The sequence below is a fragment of the Acipenser ruthenus genome, chromosome 3 (genome assembly GCF_902713425.1).
Source record: "Acipenser ruthenus chromosome 3, fAciRut3.2 maternal haplotype, whole genome shotgun sequence".
NCBI classification, from domain to species: domain Eukaryota; kingdom Metazoa; phylum Chordata; class Actinopteri; order Acipenseriformes; family Acipenseridae; genus Acipenser; species Acipenser ruthenus.
The window spans coordinates 17,627,468-17,645,790 of NC_081191.1; the positions used below are offsets into that span (position 1 = coordinate 17,627,468).

At 36.1% G+C, this 18,323-nt stretch overlaps 1 protein-coding gene across 32 annotated transcripts in view; it reads left to right on the forward strand.

The window, feature by feature from the left end:
- LOC117394363 (regulating synaptic membrane exocytosis protein 2-like) overlaps positions 1 to 18,323 on the forward strand; it is a 265,103-nt gene that overhangs the window by 28,557 nt on the left and 218,223 nt on the right. For 22 of the 32 annotated variants that reach the window (XM_059012647.1, XM_059012665.1, XM_059012653.1 and 19 more), the window contains exons 2-3: positions 13,588 to 13,620; positions 14,150 to 14,236. The exons of 9 other annotated variants lie outside the window; for them this stretch is intronic. In XM_059012647.1, coding sequence (XP_058868630.1) covers positions 13,588 to 13,620; positions 14,150 to 14,236 — 120 coding nt within the window. The remainder of the gene's footprint in view (positions 1 to 13,587; positions 13,621 to 14,149; positions 14,237 to 18,323) is intronic. One more of the 32 variants, XM_059012656.1, reaches the window with a different exon arrangement.

The window sequence follows — 18,323 nt, forward strand, 5'->3', positions numbered from 1 at the left end:
TTGGTGGTGATGTCAGACCAGGAAGAAACAGGCACCAGTACTACAGGGTTGAGACACAAATGCGCTCATATTTATTAAATAAAATATTTAAACAAACACAAACAAAAACATTAGACAAAAACAAAAGGCACGTTGTCCATAACAAATATTCAACAGCGACAGACAAATAAACAAGTATCGTGCTGGTTTAAAGCCAGCACGAGTAGCAATTGTTATTTTCTAGATCTTGCTTTCACTTGGGTTCCTCCTCTGAACAACCCAACCCCAGTCAGCAAAAGCTGCTGTTTATATCGTGGTCGAGGGATTAACTGGCTATCAATGACCTTGTTTATCCCTCTACCACATTCTGCACGGGGTTTCTCATATGAGTGGTCGACAGCCAATTTGTCAATAAACTATTTGCTGTCAGCCACGCATTATCATAAGATTAGCTGGATGGGAATTTTAACCCCATCCATGCTGTAAAATACCAATAACAAAATATAAAAACAAACATAAAACAATACATTTAAATAATAATAATAATAATAATAATAATAATAATAATAATAATAATAATAATAATAATAATAATAATAATAATAATACAAAATAAACACAGGGGTGGGGTGTACCCCATCACACTACCTAAGAGCTATAATTTATAATTTATTTTAAATGTATTTAAACCTTCTCCCGTTATTAAAAGTGTCTAGTGTGAAAATAAAACAAGGAAGAAATTTGGAGATTCAGTCCGTTTGATTAATTCAAGGCATATTTAAAACCTGTGGGAGCAGGAGTTTCAAGAAGCAAATTGTGCCGAAGAGCTAGCTGTCCAATTCAGTTTATTTACTCTATTGAATACAGGATTCATGAAGAAAGAAGTTAAGGTTAAGGACTGTGCATCAAGACATGAGTGGAATAAGTCACGATAACAGTCATGGACTATTTTCTTTATTGAATTTGGTCTTCTGTTTTGTGGTTTAAGATTGTCCAAGACTGAGTGTTGACAAGCAAAGGGAAGCTGAGTTATCTTAACAGTCTTGAAGTGTCTCATTTACTTCAGCGATAGAGGGAAAGACCTAAATCGCAATAGCAGCAGTATGTCGATTCTGAGAGGGTTACACATTTTTCCCCTCAGAATCAAATGCATAGCTGATCTTTCCTTTTTGTTGCCATCGTGTGCAGTTCATGTACAGTACAACTGTCACAGTGTGCTCCCAGTTTACCAGAAGAAATAAAGGAACTCTTTATGCCAGGGCCTTGTATGCAGATTTGAAGGCTAGTCTAAGTGAATTTATCAGCTCTATCCAAACGTTAGATTCTGAATGATAGCTCATCATGTAATTCTTATGCCATCCACACAGCGAGAGAGCTGTCATGTTAATTCATTGTGAACGCTAAAATGACTGTTCTGTGTTAGCTGGAGTGATTGTGTCCATATAAAATATTCTCAAACATTGCACACTCTCCAGTATTAAATAGGCTTGGTATACATGCAAGAATAAAAGTAGGACTATTTTGCAAGCACATTTTTGGCAATCTTAGTTTACATGTAGTTTTCTTTTAGGGAGAGGAACCTACCTTCGAAATGCCAATCACCCTATTAATATTAAGATATCAGAGGGTATATTTAAATGTGTCAGCATTCCAGTTTATCCTTTTAATTCCAGTTTATCCTTGCACGACTGTCTTAAACTGGATTTACACAAATATTTCAGATTGTGTTGAAGGACAGGGATTTAAATAGCATGTCTAAAAAGAAAGGAAGAAAAAAGATTCTTCAAATATGGGGTAAATGCAAAATGAAAACCCAGAAAGTGACACATATGTCCTTGAGATGTTTAAAACCGTATTGACTGCATGCATGTTTTTAATATCAGGAACTGAAACAATGTGTGTTTGCAAGGCTCCTGCTATTGGGTAGCATCAGAAATCCTGATACGTATGGTAGTCTAACAGCAGGGCTAAACAAAGATCATTCTGGTTGATGATCAAATACGCAGTCAAAATGTTAAGTAGAGTATATTGCTTTGAATTTTCCAGGGTTACTTGTTTTCAGTTGTTAAGAAAGAATTGTTTGGTATGGTCTTTTTATTACAAGAGCGTTGAGCATGGTTTAGTAATTAAGATATTTCGTGCAGAAGTCTCATGAACATATAGTACAGCTTTTGAACTTGTTGACATCCAAAAATGAAGGCAATTTGTAACGTTTATAGAGCAAATAGGCAATTTACTCAACCTCATCTTGACAATGGAGAGTTCAAGCTTCATGTAAATCATGTTCCCTTTTCGTGCCTTAGAATTCTGTGAGAGAGCACATCATCAGTAAAATGTGGAACAGCGGTTTTATAAAAATGGTATTTTTAATTGTGCATTTTGTAAAAACAGTTTCTGTTGCTGATGTGTCACGTTACATGCTGACATTGCCTCAACTACACCTGAGCCTGGATAGTTTTTATATTTAATACATGATCGTTTCAGAGTTGCTAAATTTGTTTTCAAGGGTAATTCAACTTAGCATAGTAGTTTAGTCCTATTATAAATGGTAATGTTGTTCAAAGACCAATATTTATAGACTTTTTTGTAGAAAAAAAGCAGTGCTTTAAATTTGTGTGAACTTTATAACATTTTCAAGACATTTTACTACTACTATAACGCTGCGGGCACTACATAATGCTTTCTGAGATGGAATAGTTAAAGATGACATTTCTTGGTAAAAAAAAAGAGAAAAAATTGCTGGCAACTCAGATTTTTTTCTCACATGCATTGCCCTTGTTCCATGGATGTGCTTGTTTTATACGAAGCTGAACACAATTTTAAAGCTAAATGCACACTTTTAACTGAATCTGAATGTTTTTAGTTTCAATATGCCATCCATGGCTAGCAGATCAATTAAAGAGTGTAAGCAGTGTAGTATCATTGTGAAAACATCAGAATCTGTTTTAATTTGGTACCTAGGTTAACAATGAAGCTAATGTTAATTAAGAAACAAATTAGTTAGACTACTTGGGGTTATTCTTAGTTATTTTAGAAATATTCTGTACAATGGGACCCTGCAAATGATAATTAATTAAATAAAAAAATTAATTGACTCACAAAAATGAATGGGAAAGTGGACAGTCAAATACCGTGTTAATTTGATTTTAGTTACTATTGACAAAACAAATTGTACTTACACATGTAGTTGTGTAACGGCTACCCTTTAACTTCATGTATGGTTACAACATGGAAGCATATAGCTTGAAACTTTGTTAAACATTCCTCCTTGTGAGTTAGTAAATACAATATTGGGTGTACTTACGTTTTTGGTCATTACAAATTACGGTTTTGTCCAAATGGTCTTCAAATCTCTTACTGTATCTCTAGTTGAAAACATCCATCTAAGAATATGTTAACTAATGTTTGCAAAACTGAACCAAATAATTACATTTCCATCAGTCAACAAGCAATAGATTTAATTTTAACTCTGATTAAAACTGTTCTGAAGGGTGTTAATTAAGTTTATTTTTCTTGTAAAGTGTGTGTGTGTGTGTGGTGTTCTAGTTCGAGGGTTGAGCCATGAAAGATGGTTGTACATTGCAGTTTACAATATTAAAAACAATTTTAAAATACACTATTTTTCATACACAGACACCTCATACACAGTGCTTTTGTGTTTGTATTATAGAGAGACAAATAAGGTAAATGTAAACCTAGGATTGTCTTGTAAGGAATCAACTTCACAACAGCGTTAAGCAGCCAATTGATTAATTTGAGGAGACAGTCCATACATCTTGTTCTGGCCCTAAAAAGATTAGATACTTCCTCCCTTAAGGATGTGAATGACAATAATGGTTGTTTCCTTAAGAAACTGAAAGATGGTTCCAAGAAATTGGAGCTGAGAATGCAAAAGCCTTCATGCCAACTCATGTATTAATTTCCAGGCAGTTAATGTAATTGAATCAGTGGACCATAGATTATACGCTGAAGTTGTGTTCCCATTCTGAGCTGGGTTAAAAGAAAATAGTATACGCTATGTTTATACATTTTTCATTAAAATATGACAAATCCAATAACAGATTTGACCATTCTACAGCAGCTGCGATTGTGTACTTTATGAAAACACATTCAACATACAACAACTGGGTGTAATTAGCACCCCCTCTCTTGCCCATTCATAAACCCAAACTTAGTTACACTATTATTCTAAAATGTATTATTTAGTGCTTGTTAGTTGCTTACACATCAATGTAACCATATATATATATATATATATATATATATATATATATATATATAAAAGTCTGCACCCCCTTGAACTTTTTTCACATTTTGTTGTGTTAGTGCTTCAGAGTTTCATGCATTTAAATGAGGATTTTTTTTCCACTTATCTACACACCCACACTGTTAAGGGGAAAAAAGTTTTTATTGAGAAAAAAAATTATATATTAAAAATACAAAACTGAAAGCTCATAATTGGATAAGTCTCCACCCCCCTGAGTTAATACTTGGTGGAAGCACCTTTGGCAGCAATTACAGCTGTGAGTCTGTTGGGATAGGTCTCTACCAACTTTGCACACCTAGATTTGGCAATATTTGACCATTCTTCTTTACAAAACTGTTCAAGCTCTGTCAAGTTCCTTGGGGAGCGTTGATGGACAGCAATCTTCAAGTCATGCCACAAATTTTCGATTGGATTTAGGTCGGGGCTCTGACTGGGCCACTCAAGGACATTTACCTTTTTGTTCCTTAGCCACTCCAGTGTAGCTTTGGCTGTGTGCTTTGGGTCGTTGTCATGCTGAAAGGTGAACTTCCGTCCCAGTTTCAGCTTTCTTGCAGAGGGCAGCAGGTTTTCCTCAAGGACTTCTCTATACTTTGCTTCATTCATTTTCCCTTCTATCCTGACAAGTGCCCCAGTCCCTGCCGATGAGAAACATCCCCATAACATGATGCTGCCACCACCATGCTTCACAGTAGGGATGGTGTTCTTTGGGTGACGCGCTGTGTTGGGTTTGCGCCAAACGTAACGCTTTGCATTTAGGCCAAAAAGTTCCATTTTAGTTTCGTCAGACCACAAAACCTTTTGCCACATGGCTACAGAATCTCCTGAGTGTTTTTTTGCATACTTCAAACTCGATTCAAGGTGGGCTTTCTTGAGTAATGGCTTCCTTCTTGCCACCCTACCATACAGGCCAGATTTGTGGAGTGCTTGGGATATTGTTGTCACATGCACACTTTGACCAGTCTTGGCCATAAAAGCCTGTAGCTCTTGCAAAGTTGCCATTGGCCTCTTGGTAGCCTCTCCAGTTTGGAGGGACGGCCTGATCTAGGCAGGGTCTTGGTGGTGCCATACACCTTCTGCTTCTTAATAATTGTCTTGACCGTGCTCCAAGGGATATTCAAGGCCTTTGATATTTTTTTATACGTATCCCCTGATCTGTGCCTTTCAACAACTTTGTCCCGGAGTTCTTTTGAAAATACCTTGGTGCTCATGGTTGAGTCTTTGCTTTGAAATGCACTACCCAGCAGAGGGAACCTACAGGAACTGCTGAATTTATCCTGAAATCATGTGAATCACTACTATTTAACACAGGTGGAGGCCACTTGGTGTGTAATTTTGAAGACGATTGGTTACACCTGAGCTAACTTAGGATTGCTATTACAAGGAGAGTGGACACTTATCCAACCAAGCTATTTCAGTTTTTATTTTTAATTAATTTTCTACAAATTTCTAGAATATTTTTTTCACTTGAAAGTTGTGGGGTAGGATGTGTAGATAAATGAAAAAAAAAAAAAAATTAATGCATTTTAATTCCAGGCTATAAGGCAACAAAAGGTGAGCATTTTGAAAGGGGGTGTAGATTTTCTATAGGCACTGTATATACAGGCTAACTTCACTATAATTAACCCTCATGGGACCTGGAGAAATGTTTGTTATATCAGGGTGTTCACTATAATAGGGTTTGGCATTTTTCTGTATCAGAATAATGACAAAATGGCAAATTTGAATTGAACATCAGTATATAGTATTTTTATGAAGATTCCTTCACATTGATCAACATTTAAACAGTATTGTGACAAGTTACTTGTGTTACATGTGTGGGTAACTGAATTGCAAGACAGAGAGACATGGGACTTGGAGTTGAAACGCTGGTACAGGCGCGCAGGATTTATTAAACACAAAACAGAAAGTAAACAAACGGGTCATGTGACGCTAACAATGATGGTAACGCACAGAGGACACATACAGAAGACAGGCAGGCAGCAAGTCTCAATCGAGCACCCATCTGTAAACAATCATTTGATCAAACAAACCAGTTTCCACATATAAATTACACCAACACTAATTTCCCCTGGGCAGGGCAATCACCCTCCTACAGGTATGTTTAAAAGAAACCAGTAAATAAATGAAAAAGGAAAGAATGTACACTTACATGCTGATACAGTAATTACATGTCCTTTCTCTTGAAAAAACTATCCAGCGTAGATTGCTCCTCGCGCCTGTTGCCTGGTTGCAGTTTGTGTGAAGATGACGGACAGGCAACGATTGCATTCGTCATGCATGATTCATACTACGATAGGTCATCTTTGAATTAGTGTTATCTTTGAATTAGTCAACCATGGTCTTTGTTTTAAAAGGCATGTCATATGCAGACAGGCTAAAAGAATTGAATCTATTCAGTCTTGAACAAAGAAGATGATTCAAACATTCAAAATCCTAAAAGGTATAGACAATGTCGACCCAGGGGACTTTTTTGACCTGAAAAAAGAAACAAGGACCACAAATGGAGATTAGATAAAGGGGCATTCAGAACAGAAAATAGGAGGCACTTTTTTACACAGAGAATTGTGAGGGTCTGGAACCAACTCCCCAGTAATGTTGTTGAAGCTGACACCCTGGGATCCTTCAAGAAGCTGCTTGATGAGATTCTGGGATCAATAAGCTACTAACAACCAAACGAGCAAGATGGGCTGAATGGCCTCCTCTCGTTTGTAAACTTTCTTATGTTCTTATGTTCTTATGTTCTTACTCAGAGAATAACACACTTGACACTGGAGAAAGTTCAGTGTCAGTCAGTACTGAGATCGTTGTATCCAGGTCTATCCTGTATGTGATCGTTCTAATAGAGCTAATTTGCATTGAAGAAATCTGTTCTTGCTGTTGGGATCGTTATAAGAAGGGTTTGTTATAGTAAAGTTAGCCTCTCTGTGTGTGTGTGTGTATGTGTGTATATATATATATATATATATATATATATATATATATATATATATATATATATATATATATATATATATATATATATATATATATATACACTCACACACACCTGCATACATATAAACATATGTGTGCATATATAGTATATATTTGCAGTACAGTATAGTACAGTACATATTTAATATATGAGTCAGTCAAAATAATAAGAGAGGCAAGGTTGGACAAATATAACTTTATATACTGTAAAGCCATAAATATTTGCGAGCCTTATATTATGCGTTTTTCACTTATGAAAAAAAGATAAACATTTCTGGCACGAATATCTTAGTGCTGTACATATAATCAAGTAATATACTACTACCAGTGCAACAGGTCGCCAACATTTCTGGAGCAAAATAGGTTTTATGGGTGTGATTCATAAAATATTTTTGTCGGAAATATTCGTGGCTGTACAGTATTTTGTTTAAATATAGCTGATACAGCATGAGTAAATAACTAAATAACAAAAATAAATAACAGAAAATGTTTTTGAAGTTCACATCGCAAGTTTTTTCTTTCTTTTGTAGTATGTTATTTTCTGTCACAGAATTGGCGTTCAGCAGTTTTTTTATTCAGCCACTTTATGTTGTTAGGAGTGGTGGTGGAGGGCGTTCCTTTGAAAAGGGGCAGGACTGACAGTGATGTGAACCAATCACATGACAAATGGAGACTATTGCCCGATGGTGTAAGGATGTTAGGGCAATAGATCAATCTATTTGTGCTTCTATGATGAGGTTTTAACCAATCCCAGGCCAGAATTTCCAAGCACTGACTGAATGTATATATATATATACTGTGTATATATATATATATATATATATATATATATATATATATATATATATACACACACACCATATTCCTTAAAATTTAAGAACCATTTTTTGCTCTCAAAAACAGCCTGCGTCTTAAATTCAAGTACAATATAGTGATGTGTGTATTAAAATCGGCAACAAAAGACATCACTACCCGAGTACACACACAGCAACGTGACTGACTGCCAAGAGAAGACAAACAAAGACGTCACTGCCCGAATACACAAGCAGCAGCGTGACTGACTGCCAAGACAAACAAAGACGTCACTACCCGAAAACACAAGCAGCAACGTGACTGACTGCCAAGAGAAGACAAACAAAGACGTCACTACCCAAGTACACACACAGCAACGTGACTGACTGCCAAGAAAAGACAAACAAAGACGTCACTACCCAAGTACACACACAGCAACGTGACTGACTGCCAAGAAAAGACAAACAAAGACGTCACTACCCAAGTACACACACAGCAACGTGACTGACTGCCAAGAAAAGACAAACAAAGACGTCACTACCCAAGTACACACACAGCAACGTGACTGACTGCCAAGAAAAGACAAACAAAGACGTCACTGCACGAATACACAAGCAGCAGCGTGACTGACTGCCGAGAAAAGACAAAGACGTCACTGAAAAGTGCGTTTTTTTTTTAAAACTCAGGCCATACGGAATGGTTGATTCTGCAGGCTTCAGAGCCTTGGTGGATGTTCTGGACCCACGGACCAAGTACCCAGCAGGAAACAGTTCAGAGGTTATAATACCACAGATGTACAACAAAGTGAAGGCTGAAGTGGAAGCTGAATTGCAGACTAGTAAACAAGTGTTCACTTATAATGACTCTGGCATTTATTCACACGTGTTGAGAAAAAAACATGTTTAATATCAAATGAAAATAAAGATATTTTTTATAATAAAATTCTAAACATTACATTTAAAATCAATGTTTTTAGAGAATTTTAAATAGGTAAGGTTGTGTACTAAATATGTCTTTATAACTTTTTTGGCATAGAACTCGACGAGTTGGATTTCTGGAGTTGGAGTTTTTATGATGACTTTTGTGCCTGCAGTATATTTTATTATTAATTATTATTAATGTATTATTAATTAGTAATTTACCAGATGCTTTTATCCAAAGCGACTTAGAGACTAGGGGGTGAACTATGCATCAACAACTGCTGCTGCAAAGTCACTTACAGTACAATAGGACCTTGATTTTACTTTGAAGGACGGAGCACAAGGAGGTTAAGTGACCTGCTCAGGGTTACACACAGTGAGTCAGTGGCTGAGCCGGGATTTGAAACAGGAACCTCCTGCTATCAAGCCCTTTTCTTTAACCACTATACCACCTGTTTTGTGTAAAGCCACAAAATCGCTGCTCAAACATTTATTTCAATTATTCATATAGTAACAATTCTAAAGTGAACTAATGGGGAACACTTGGGCGTATGATAATAACATTCATGCTTTGCTTGGTGAATGCAAGATGAATCGCATATAATCTTGGTCAGGCAGAATTTTTGTTTAAAATTGAACAAGACAGTGAGGCACTTTAATTTGCACTTATTGTGCCCAAAGGTTGGAAATTGTTGTAGACTAGTACAGCTGCATGAATACACAATCTTTGGTTAAGAGAGGCCCAGTACTGAAGAGCAGGGTGTGTTTAGGTCAGGATTAAGCTGCACTTGTACAGCTATGAGGGGAAGTTCACATGGTGCTTGCTGACACAGTGCCTGGTTTATGGTACTCTCCTGCTGTTAGTATCCTCAACTGGCAGAATACCCACATTGCAAGAAGGGCATTCAATGAAAAAACTAAACTGTATGTTGAATGTGTTAGAAAACTAGCCCCTAGTGCTCACACATCATTTTTATACTTTCACTACAAAAATACATATTGGAAATGCCTGAAAAACCACCCACTTTTTATTTACATCCTCGGCACCTCTCACAACATCACCTCCTACTCACTGGAGCAAATGCGTATAAATGATATTGGCTCAATGATTTCGAAGCTGAGCAAAGAGGTGGATAAAAAATAAGGCATCCATCAGAAGCTACTGGCAAGCGAGCCATGAAGAAAGAAAGAAATAGCCCCATATCCTTACTGGCAGTGGCAACGAACCATCCAAATTCAAAATGTCCTCTGTCCACACTGGAAAAGACCTGGAGCAAAAAAAAAAAAAAAAAGCAGAGGCTAACTCCTCCCTCTACACAAACATCTGAGGCTAACTCCTCCCTCTACACAAACATCTGCACCGTCCTCTTTCAATAACATTACAGCAACTGCATTTTTATCAACTGTTCTTAATAATCATTACTATTTGTTAGTATTTGTAAAACAATAAATAAAGTACCACATGCTCATCTGAACATTCTTTTTTAAAACAGCGGAATGACACACCAATGAATATGAGAGGTGAAAGTAACAAAAAGTAAATAATATAATGCAGACTCATCTATTAACAAAAAAATAATCTATTAACAAGGAATTTACTCAAGGACAAAAAGCAGCATATCTTAAATTTAAATTTAATTTACCACCTCAATTAGGGTATCATTTTAAAGCTTGAGCATTTCTCTTCAACATAAAGTAGATTGCAGAGTGGCACAAGCAGGCATTCACAGGCTATGCCGTGAAATATACACACACACCCTTCTTTTCCTGCATATAGCGCACATTGTGAGGGCTTTGCCACCTCAAGCTGGGTGTGATGTTGAAGGTTAAGCAGTTGTCTTGCGACTAGAGTATGGTGCATAGTGGCATGTACAGTACTATTAAGTGCTATTTCGTATGAAAATTAGAGCATTTATTATGACTTGTAAGAAAAAAAGGCCTTGTTTGATAACAGATATTTAATTAAAAAGTCACATGTTGTTTTAAACTAAGCAACAAATACAGTATGTGAAATATACTCATTTATAATAAACATTTAAAGGTACAAAATCATTTAACTTATGAAAATATGTCTTGTGTTCTTTGAATGACATTTTACATGACGCAACAACACATGTGTTATCAAGCAGTAGCCTGGTACGTGCAATGCACCACATTTCTGGAAATTCAATTTCTCTAATGTTACTATAAAGTGTGTTGTTTACGTCAGTACTCACACCTGTATGTAAATTACATTACACATTGCAGTTTTTATTTTGTGATTTTTTTCAATTATCTGGAAGTCTTCCTTTAGGCTATCATATAAAATCCAATTACTCTTTCTTCGTATCACAGAGTTAAAGTGGTTTCCACTGCTGACAGTTGCTCCAAAAATTATGTACCTAAAATAAAACACATTGTTTGTGTGTGTGTGAAGTACATTAAAAAATATATATTTTGTTGTAGACTTTAATCCACATTAATGGAGAACAAACAGTTGTACAAAGATTAAAAAGAAAACTAGTGAAAAAAAAAAATGAAAGTTCAGATAGCACAGTCTATTCATATCAATGTTTCAAGGATCTTAGATGTCAGTCTTTTTTTAATTTAATTTTGTTTCAAAGTATTACTGTTATTGATCCTAGCACAGAAATAAAAATACATAAATAAAATAACATAAACAGTTTAGTCTGATGCAGTGAGATTCCAAAATTGTATTATTTTTGTATTTATTACGTATTTACTGCCCAAACAACCTCTGATATGAGCCTGAAAAGTACACATTTGTGTATACTGACCTTAATGTAATGTATGTGTGTGTGTGTGTGTGTGTGTGTGTTAAACTCAGAGTCAGGATTCGGTCAGTCACTGACTAAAATAACCATTTCGCGATTTGAGCATTTATAAATTATCAAAGAATGAAATGAACGGTTATTTCGGTCTTTGAGCAAATTATTTTGGTGAAACAGAAAATATCAAACAAGCTAAGAACGAAACAGAAAAGAGACAGCTTCTTCGGTCTTTGAGTAAAGCGATATAATCAAATTGCGAAATGTGCTTTGAGCAAATGCACAGTTCCTGAACAGATCTTGAAGATGCTGCTCAATCTGCAATTTTACGTTTGTCTCTGTCTCTGCTGCCTCTTCTTTACTGTTTTGTTCTTTGCTTGTTTGATATTTTCCATTTTGCAATTTGAGCAAAATAATTAATAATAATCTAATTTTCATACTAAATAGCACTTAATAGTACTGTACATACCACTATGCACCATACTCGATTCGCAAGACAATTGTTTAACCTTCAACATCGCACCCACCTTGAGATGGCAAAGCCCTCACAATGTGCGCTAATATGCGGGAAAAGAAGGGTGTGTGTGTATATTTCACGGCATAGCCTGTGAATACCTGCTTGTGCCACTCTGCAATCTACTTTAAGTTGAAGAGAAATGCTCAAGCTTTAAAATGATACCCTACTTGAGATGGCACATCCAGACTATCTATGTGATTTCCCCCTTAGAATGTGAGCTAATATTCAATACGTAACTGTGCGAATAAGTAACTAACTTCAGCCCTCGAATCGGGAATAAGTAACTACAGTAACTTCAGCCCTCAAATCGGGAATAAGTAACTAACTTCAGCCCGGTCCTTCTGTAAAGCTCGGAGCCCCCATCCAGAACTCGCCGTCTGTTGAGTGTCAATTTTGGCTTCCATCTAAAGTTAGTTGTGATTGGCTGAACGTGTCGGCAGACAGCAAGAGCAAGCCCAATTTCCTCGATGGAAGCAGGCGAAGCTGAGGGGATTGATTAAATAAACTGGAGCAAAAGTACACAGCTCAAATAAAGAACTTCCGCACCTAGGGTAAATTGAATTTCAATTTAATGTATGCTGTTTTTAGTCCTTGAATAAATTGAATTTCAATTTAAGGTATGCTGTTTTGTTGTTAATAGATTAATTCTTTGTTAATAGATGAGTTTGCATTATATTATTTACCTTTTGTTACTTTCATCTCATAAATGAAAATCATTAAAAAACAGTGTAAGTGCCAAATTAGTATGTTAGTAAGAAACGATGATAAGTGCTGTTTTGTAATGGAATGGTACTGCAGGGTGTTGTGATGTGATGAAATATCACAACGGTGCGGGTTTAGAGAGTGCTGGCGTGCCTCTAACCCATATCACAACACAATTCCTAATGGCCGAAGCTTTAATGTTAGAATTTAATGTGTGAATAAGAATGTAGTGTATCACTGTATGTGTTGATGTTTACTGTTTAATAGTAAGGACTTGTTAGTACACATTCACCTTAATTGCTTTTATTCCTGGTGTTTAAACTACTTCCTGAGAAAAAACATTGAACATGAAATAAAATAATAATCTATTGGGAGACCTTACCTATTTTTTGAATGCTTTCTAATATATTAAGTTTGTGATATAAGTCAATATTCCCAATACTTTTTAGTAACATACCAACATGAGTATTCAGATGAGAAGAAAAAGGAGTAAGTGGGGTTTTGTTATTCTAGCTCACAGAAGTCATGCTCCACTGTATGTTTATGTTCTTTTTTGTGTACGGTACATTTATTTTCTTGCTTTGTAATGTAGCTCAGACTGTTTTATTTATTTATGTATTTTAAGTTTTGTACTTCTGAGCACTGAGCTGTGCAAACTTATCTTTTTAGGGTCAAAGAAGAAACAAAACCTCAGCCGCCACAGTAAGTAATCAGTAACCTGAAAGTGCAGCAGGCTTTAAACCCTCTACCTTTGCTGTGTGCCCTGTGCTTCCTGTAGCTTATTTGGTTATTAGGTGTGTTTCTAATACCTTACTAGGCTGCACCTTAGTGTGTCATCTGCTTCCTGACTGGCTTGTAAGAGAGCTGCCCGCAGCTTCTTACTTCATCCACATATAGGCTGGATGCGTCTATTATGCTACCTGCTTTTTGGGCTAGTTAACTGTAACGATTTATATATATATATATATATATATATATATATATATATATATATATATATTTACATATATATTTCTCTCTATGTATATGTCCCTTTTTTTATATCCTTATTGGCTGACTTCTTACCACAGTTCCCATTCCCATTGGCTGTAGCTTTCCTGCCTGTTGATTATGACTATTATTATTATAATTCTGATTATTATTATAGTATTGGATATGGTAACAGAACATTGAGCCCACAGCGACACACTTTGTTTGGTTGTTCAGTTACATTATTTGCTTATTTAAACAGGTGGTTTCCCTTTAGTGGGATCACTGAGCTGGTAAATAACGTTCTTCAGCCCCAGCAAAACCCGCAAAATGAAAAGGAGCCTGAGAAGTAAGTAAGCTGTTCTACATAGACTAATTATGGTCCCTTGTAGTGTTTAAACATGGAAAGTATGTTTAAACAAATGACTTGATTAGTTATCCCCCATTGTATCGCTATCCTGTATGGGACACTAGACTATCTACACATGTAGACTACATGGCTACATGGTGTTTATTTTAGTGTCTTTTTTTAATACAAATAGGGTTTCCATATCATTCATTAATATTATAATACTTGATTCCCTGGCGTGGCTAATATGATTTACCATCACTTCTGTGTGGCAGAGCTTCTGTTTGTGAGATGGCTTCTCCATTTCAAAATATACTGTGGGCGCCAAATGTGTGATTTTGCTGTGTTAATTGCTTTCTTTCACAGAATATTACATATATTAGTAGATCTCAGCTCTTCTCAAGTCCAAGAACCTCCTTTTTCTAAGCGCCCGCTGTGTATTATTTGAAAAAGAAAAACTATGTTTTTAATATAGTAGTATATCATATTAAGTTATCCTACCTACACCTAAATCATTTTTAAGAGCTTTGTAACATTGAAGATAACACATTTAATAAAAATACCTATCTTTGTATTCCTGTTAAAATATTTTCATAGTTTCCTGAGATTTAATTATTTAAGAAAACTGTGGCCATGGTTACCCTTTGACTGTCTGGTGGATTTAATCTACAGTACAGAACTGAGGGGCATAAGATTAGTTTCTCCCCAAACAAACTCATGTCTTATTCACATTATATAAATTACAGTAGAACAGTGAAAATATATGCATTGGAGGATCTGTCTTTTTCTATTATTTTTGCTTACAAAGCATTCAAACAAAAGCTTTGAAAACTGTGCACAATAATTTAAAATACTCTTTAAGGGAGTTGAACTTGTTTGACCTTCATTTCAGAAAAAAAAGACACATTTTACACTGGCACAAAAACTAAGACACATTGTAAAAAAAACAAATGTATTCTTGCCAGTGCACATACATGATTTAATAAGGCTAGAGTTTCACGGTTTGGTTCCCGCTCGCCTTCACAAATAGCCTGTGGAAAACCACCCATACTATGAGAGCTTGGGCCCCCCAGGGCTCGTTGTTCCAGTGAAAAAGGGGTATAATGTTACCTTAGGTAAGATAGTCCAAAATTAGTGCTAATCAGAGTCTGTGAAACTCTTGACTTTAATAAACTCCCAAGTAAATATAATCATGTCCCGTAAGTACTATAAAGTAGTTTGTTGCTTAGTTATGTAACATTAATAGGGATTTTATCTCTTCAAAAAATAGGAGATAATTAAAGACTGGTTTGAAGATATATTTTTAACTTTGAAACATCTCCTGAAGAAACAAATCAAGCCATCTAGTACTTGTTTCTCGGTAGGCATTTGCGTCCCTTGGTGTTCTCTGTGCTGGACAGTGTTCAATTCAAATCAAATACTGAATTCTGTGCCAATCTGTCTCAGTTTTAGTAATGCAGGATGGCACAGCATGTGCTCATCGGAGTTCTAACAAGAAAGAGACTCGCTCTGTCTGGAAACCAAAGCATGGGAGCATGGGAGTTTAGCTGCACAATGATAAAAAAGTGTAGCTAAAATAGGGTTGGGAAATTGTTTTAAACCCTTAGGGACCACATCTTTTATAATATAAGAAGTATACAATGCAGTTTTCTTTATTCTGTATACACATAAAACACAGGTATAGATCAATGTGTGCTTGGTGTCAATATATGTAAACAAAGCTCACAGGGTAGGTGGAAATAGTGGTTTGTTTCTGTCTAGATTTTTATACCTGTCTTTACGTAAATTCAGTTCTGTTTCTTAGAAGACAAGTAATCCATGTTTCTCTGAACATATAAAGCTGGAGGAACCTCTTTGGTACCAAATCTGAAACATGTCCCTGGAGAGGGACAAAAAAGCATCTGTTCATGTGTACATGCATACTTCACACAGAGTTTTACATATATCTAGAAAACCACTTACCCAGTTGTGATGAAACTTGGTTTGCACATTCTTTAGCACACATTATTGAGGGTGTCAGAATGAGGTGATATAAGAAGATGCTAGTCCGCCTGTCAGTATGTAACACTTACATTTTTACATGTACATACGTACGGTGGATGTATGTCATGATGATCTTTTACGTCAGTTTTAAGCAGGCTATTGATTGTATAGGTTACACCCTCAGAGGCATCTGTGCTATCTTTGAAACCACGTGGTCAACCATACACCCTGTCTTATTTTCTTGTAGAAGTAAAGCAAGTATACTAAAAATGCTTTAATCGTTCATAAAGTTCATACAGTGAGCAGTCCCTCTACAGAGATTGCAATAAACAGCTTCCCACACACACCACATTACTATAAAGTAACGACTGTACATATAATGCTTACTTTCAACTGACTATTCAATACTGAACATAAAAAGCATACGCTCTTGTAAACAATCCGACAAGGCGGCCCAACGAAGGGGTTTCCAAACACCAGAATTATTATTATATATATATATAAAGCAAAATACACAATTTCTAATACTTTAACAAATAATCTTAATCAAAAGTCAAATAAACTTAGTATTGGCACCCCTGCTTTTGTATTTTGTGTGTCCCACTTTTGCTTTTATGTATGTTACATCTTCTAGGTAGTTACAAGGTTTTCTTCATTCAAGGCTTTCCCTTTTTTCACCAAACATACTGCGGCCCATTTTTGTGGAAAAGTGCTATTTTTGTCTCATGGGAAGGAGGTGGCTGGCTGCGTGTGTTTTACACAAAGGGGAGGGTGTGTGGCAGAGCAGAATGTGTGTGTGTGTGTGTGTTTGGTGGCTGGCGGGCATCAACTGTAAGTTGGATTTAATTGTTGAATTGTTTGTTTGATTGAGAGTGTAGAAAGTGTGGAATGTTTGAAATGTGTGATTGGAGAAGTGTGGAATGTGGCCAGGTGGTGATTGATTGATTGGTTGTCAATCAACCCCTGGCCACATGGTATAAAAGAGACAAAGGAATGTATGTTTGTGAGAGTGTGTACCAGAGTGGAGAGAAAAAGAGAGAAAAGGAAAGGGAAAGACAAAGACAGCACAGCGATAGCCATTGCTTGGGTGTTGTATTTTGTTTATAGTGTTTTGTTTATTTTGAAGAGTTTTGTTTAAACCTTTTTATTTGTTGTGTTTGTTTTGTTTTGTTAATAAAAGCGTGCAAAGAACGCTGAACTGAAGTCTCTGTGTTTGGGTCTAATATTTCGCAAACCAGCCTTTGAATGGGACTGCTTTACCTTAGCCTTTCGTCAGAGTTTTAAAGCCTTTTTTCTTTGTGCAAATCCTTTGAGTCTGGAATAGGAGATTCCCAGAATCATAAAGTCTGTGTAGATAAGGCGCTGCCATGACAGGTAACACACTGTATACAATTGTGCGTGTCAGTAAATGCCAAGTATATGTCCTGAAACCAGTGCGTTTTGACACATCGATAACAATTACACATGTTTTTTTTATGTTCCATTTATCGAAAAAGGAAGCCTGTCAGTTTAGAAGTGACACCACAGCATGCAGTAAAAGGATAGCCAGTTAATAATTTAAAACCCCAATGACTGTTGTAAAAGATATGAGTGAACTCATTCTAATCTTGATATTATGATGTCAGTGAGTGTTTCGTTTCTGGGTTACAGGGGATTGACATGTGTCATAAAAATACTCATGCACGCACACGCACACACATGCACACACACTAACAATGCTGCAGCATGGTTGCAGAACTTCCTTCCACACTGGCGTTATGATAGTGTAGAAAGCAGTCCTGGATTTTACTTTGCAATATAACAAAAAGGTGACTGCGCTATTGTATCCAGCTCAAGTGGATGCAAATAACTTAACTTAAGCAACCTGTCAGAAATATTATCAGCAGGATTGAGATTAATTTGCTTATTGTTTATAAACATGGCCCTGTATAGTACCATGTAGCTTAGTCACAAATGCAAATTAATACAAAAGGTGCAAAGGAAACTTGAAGCCAGGCTATTTATGTTTGGTGGTTAAACATTTAGACGTGACCCTATTTAAAGACCCAGTCACTGCAGAAGTCCTACAGTCTATGTCCATAGCAAAGCAATTGGCAACCAAAAC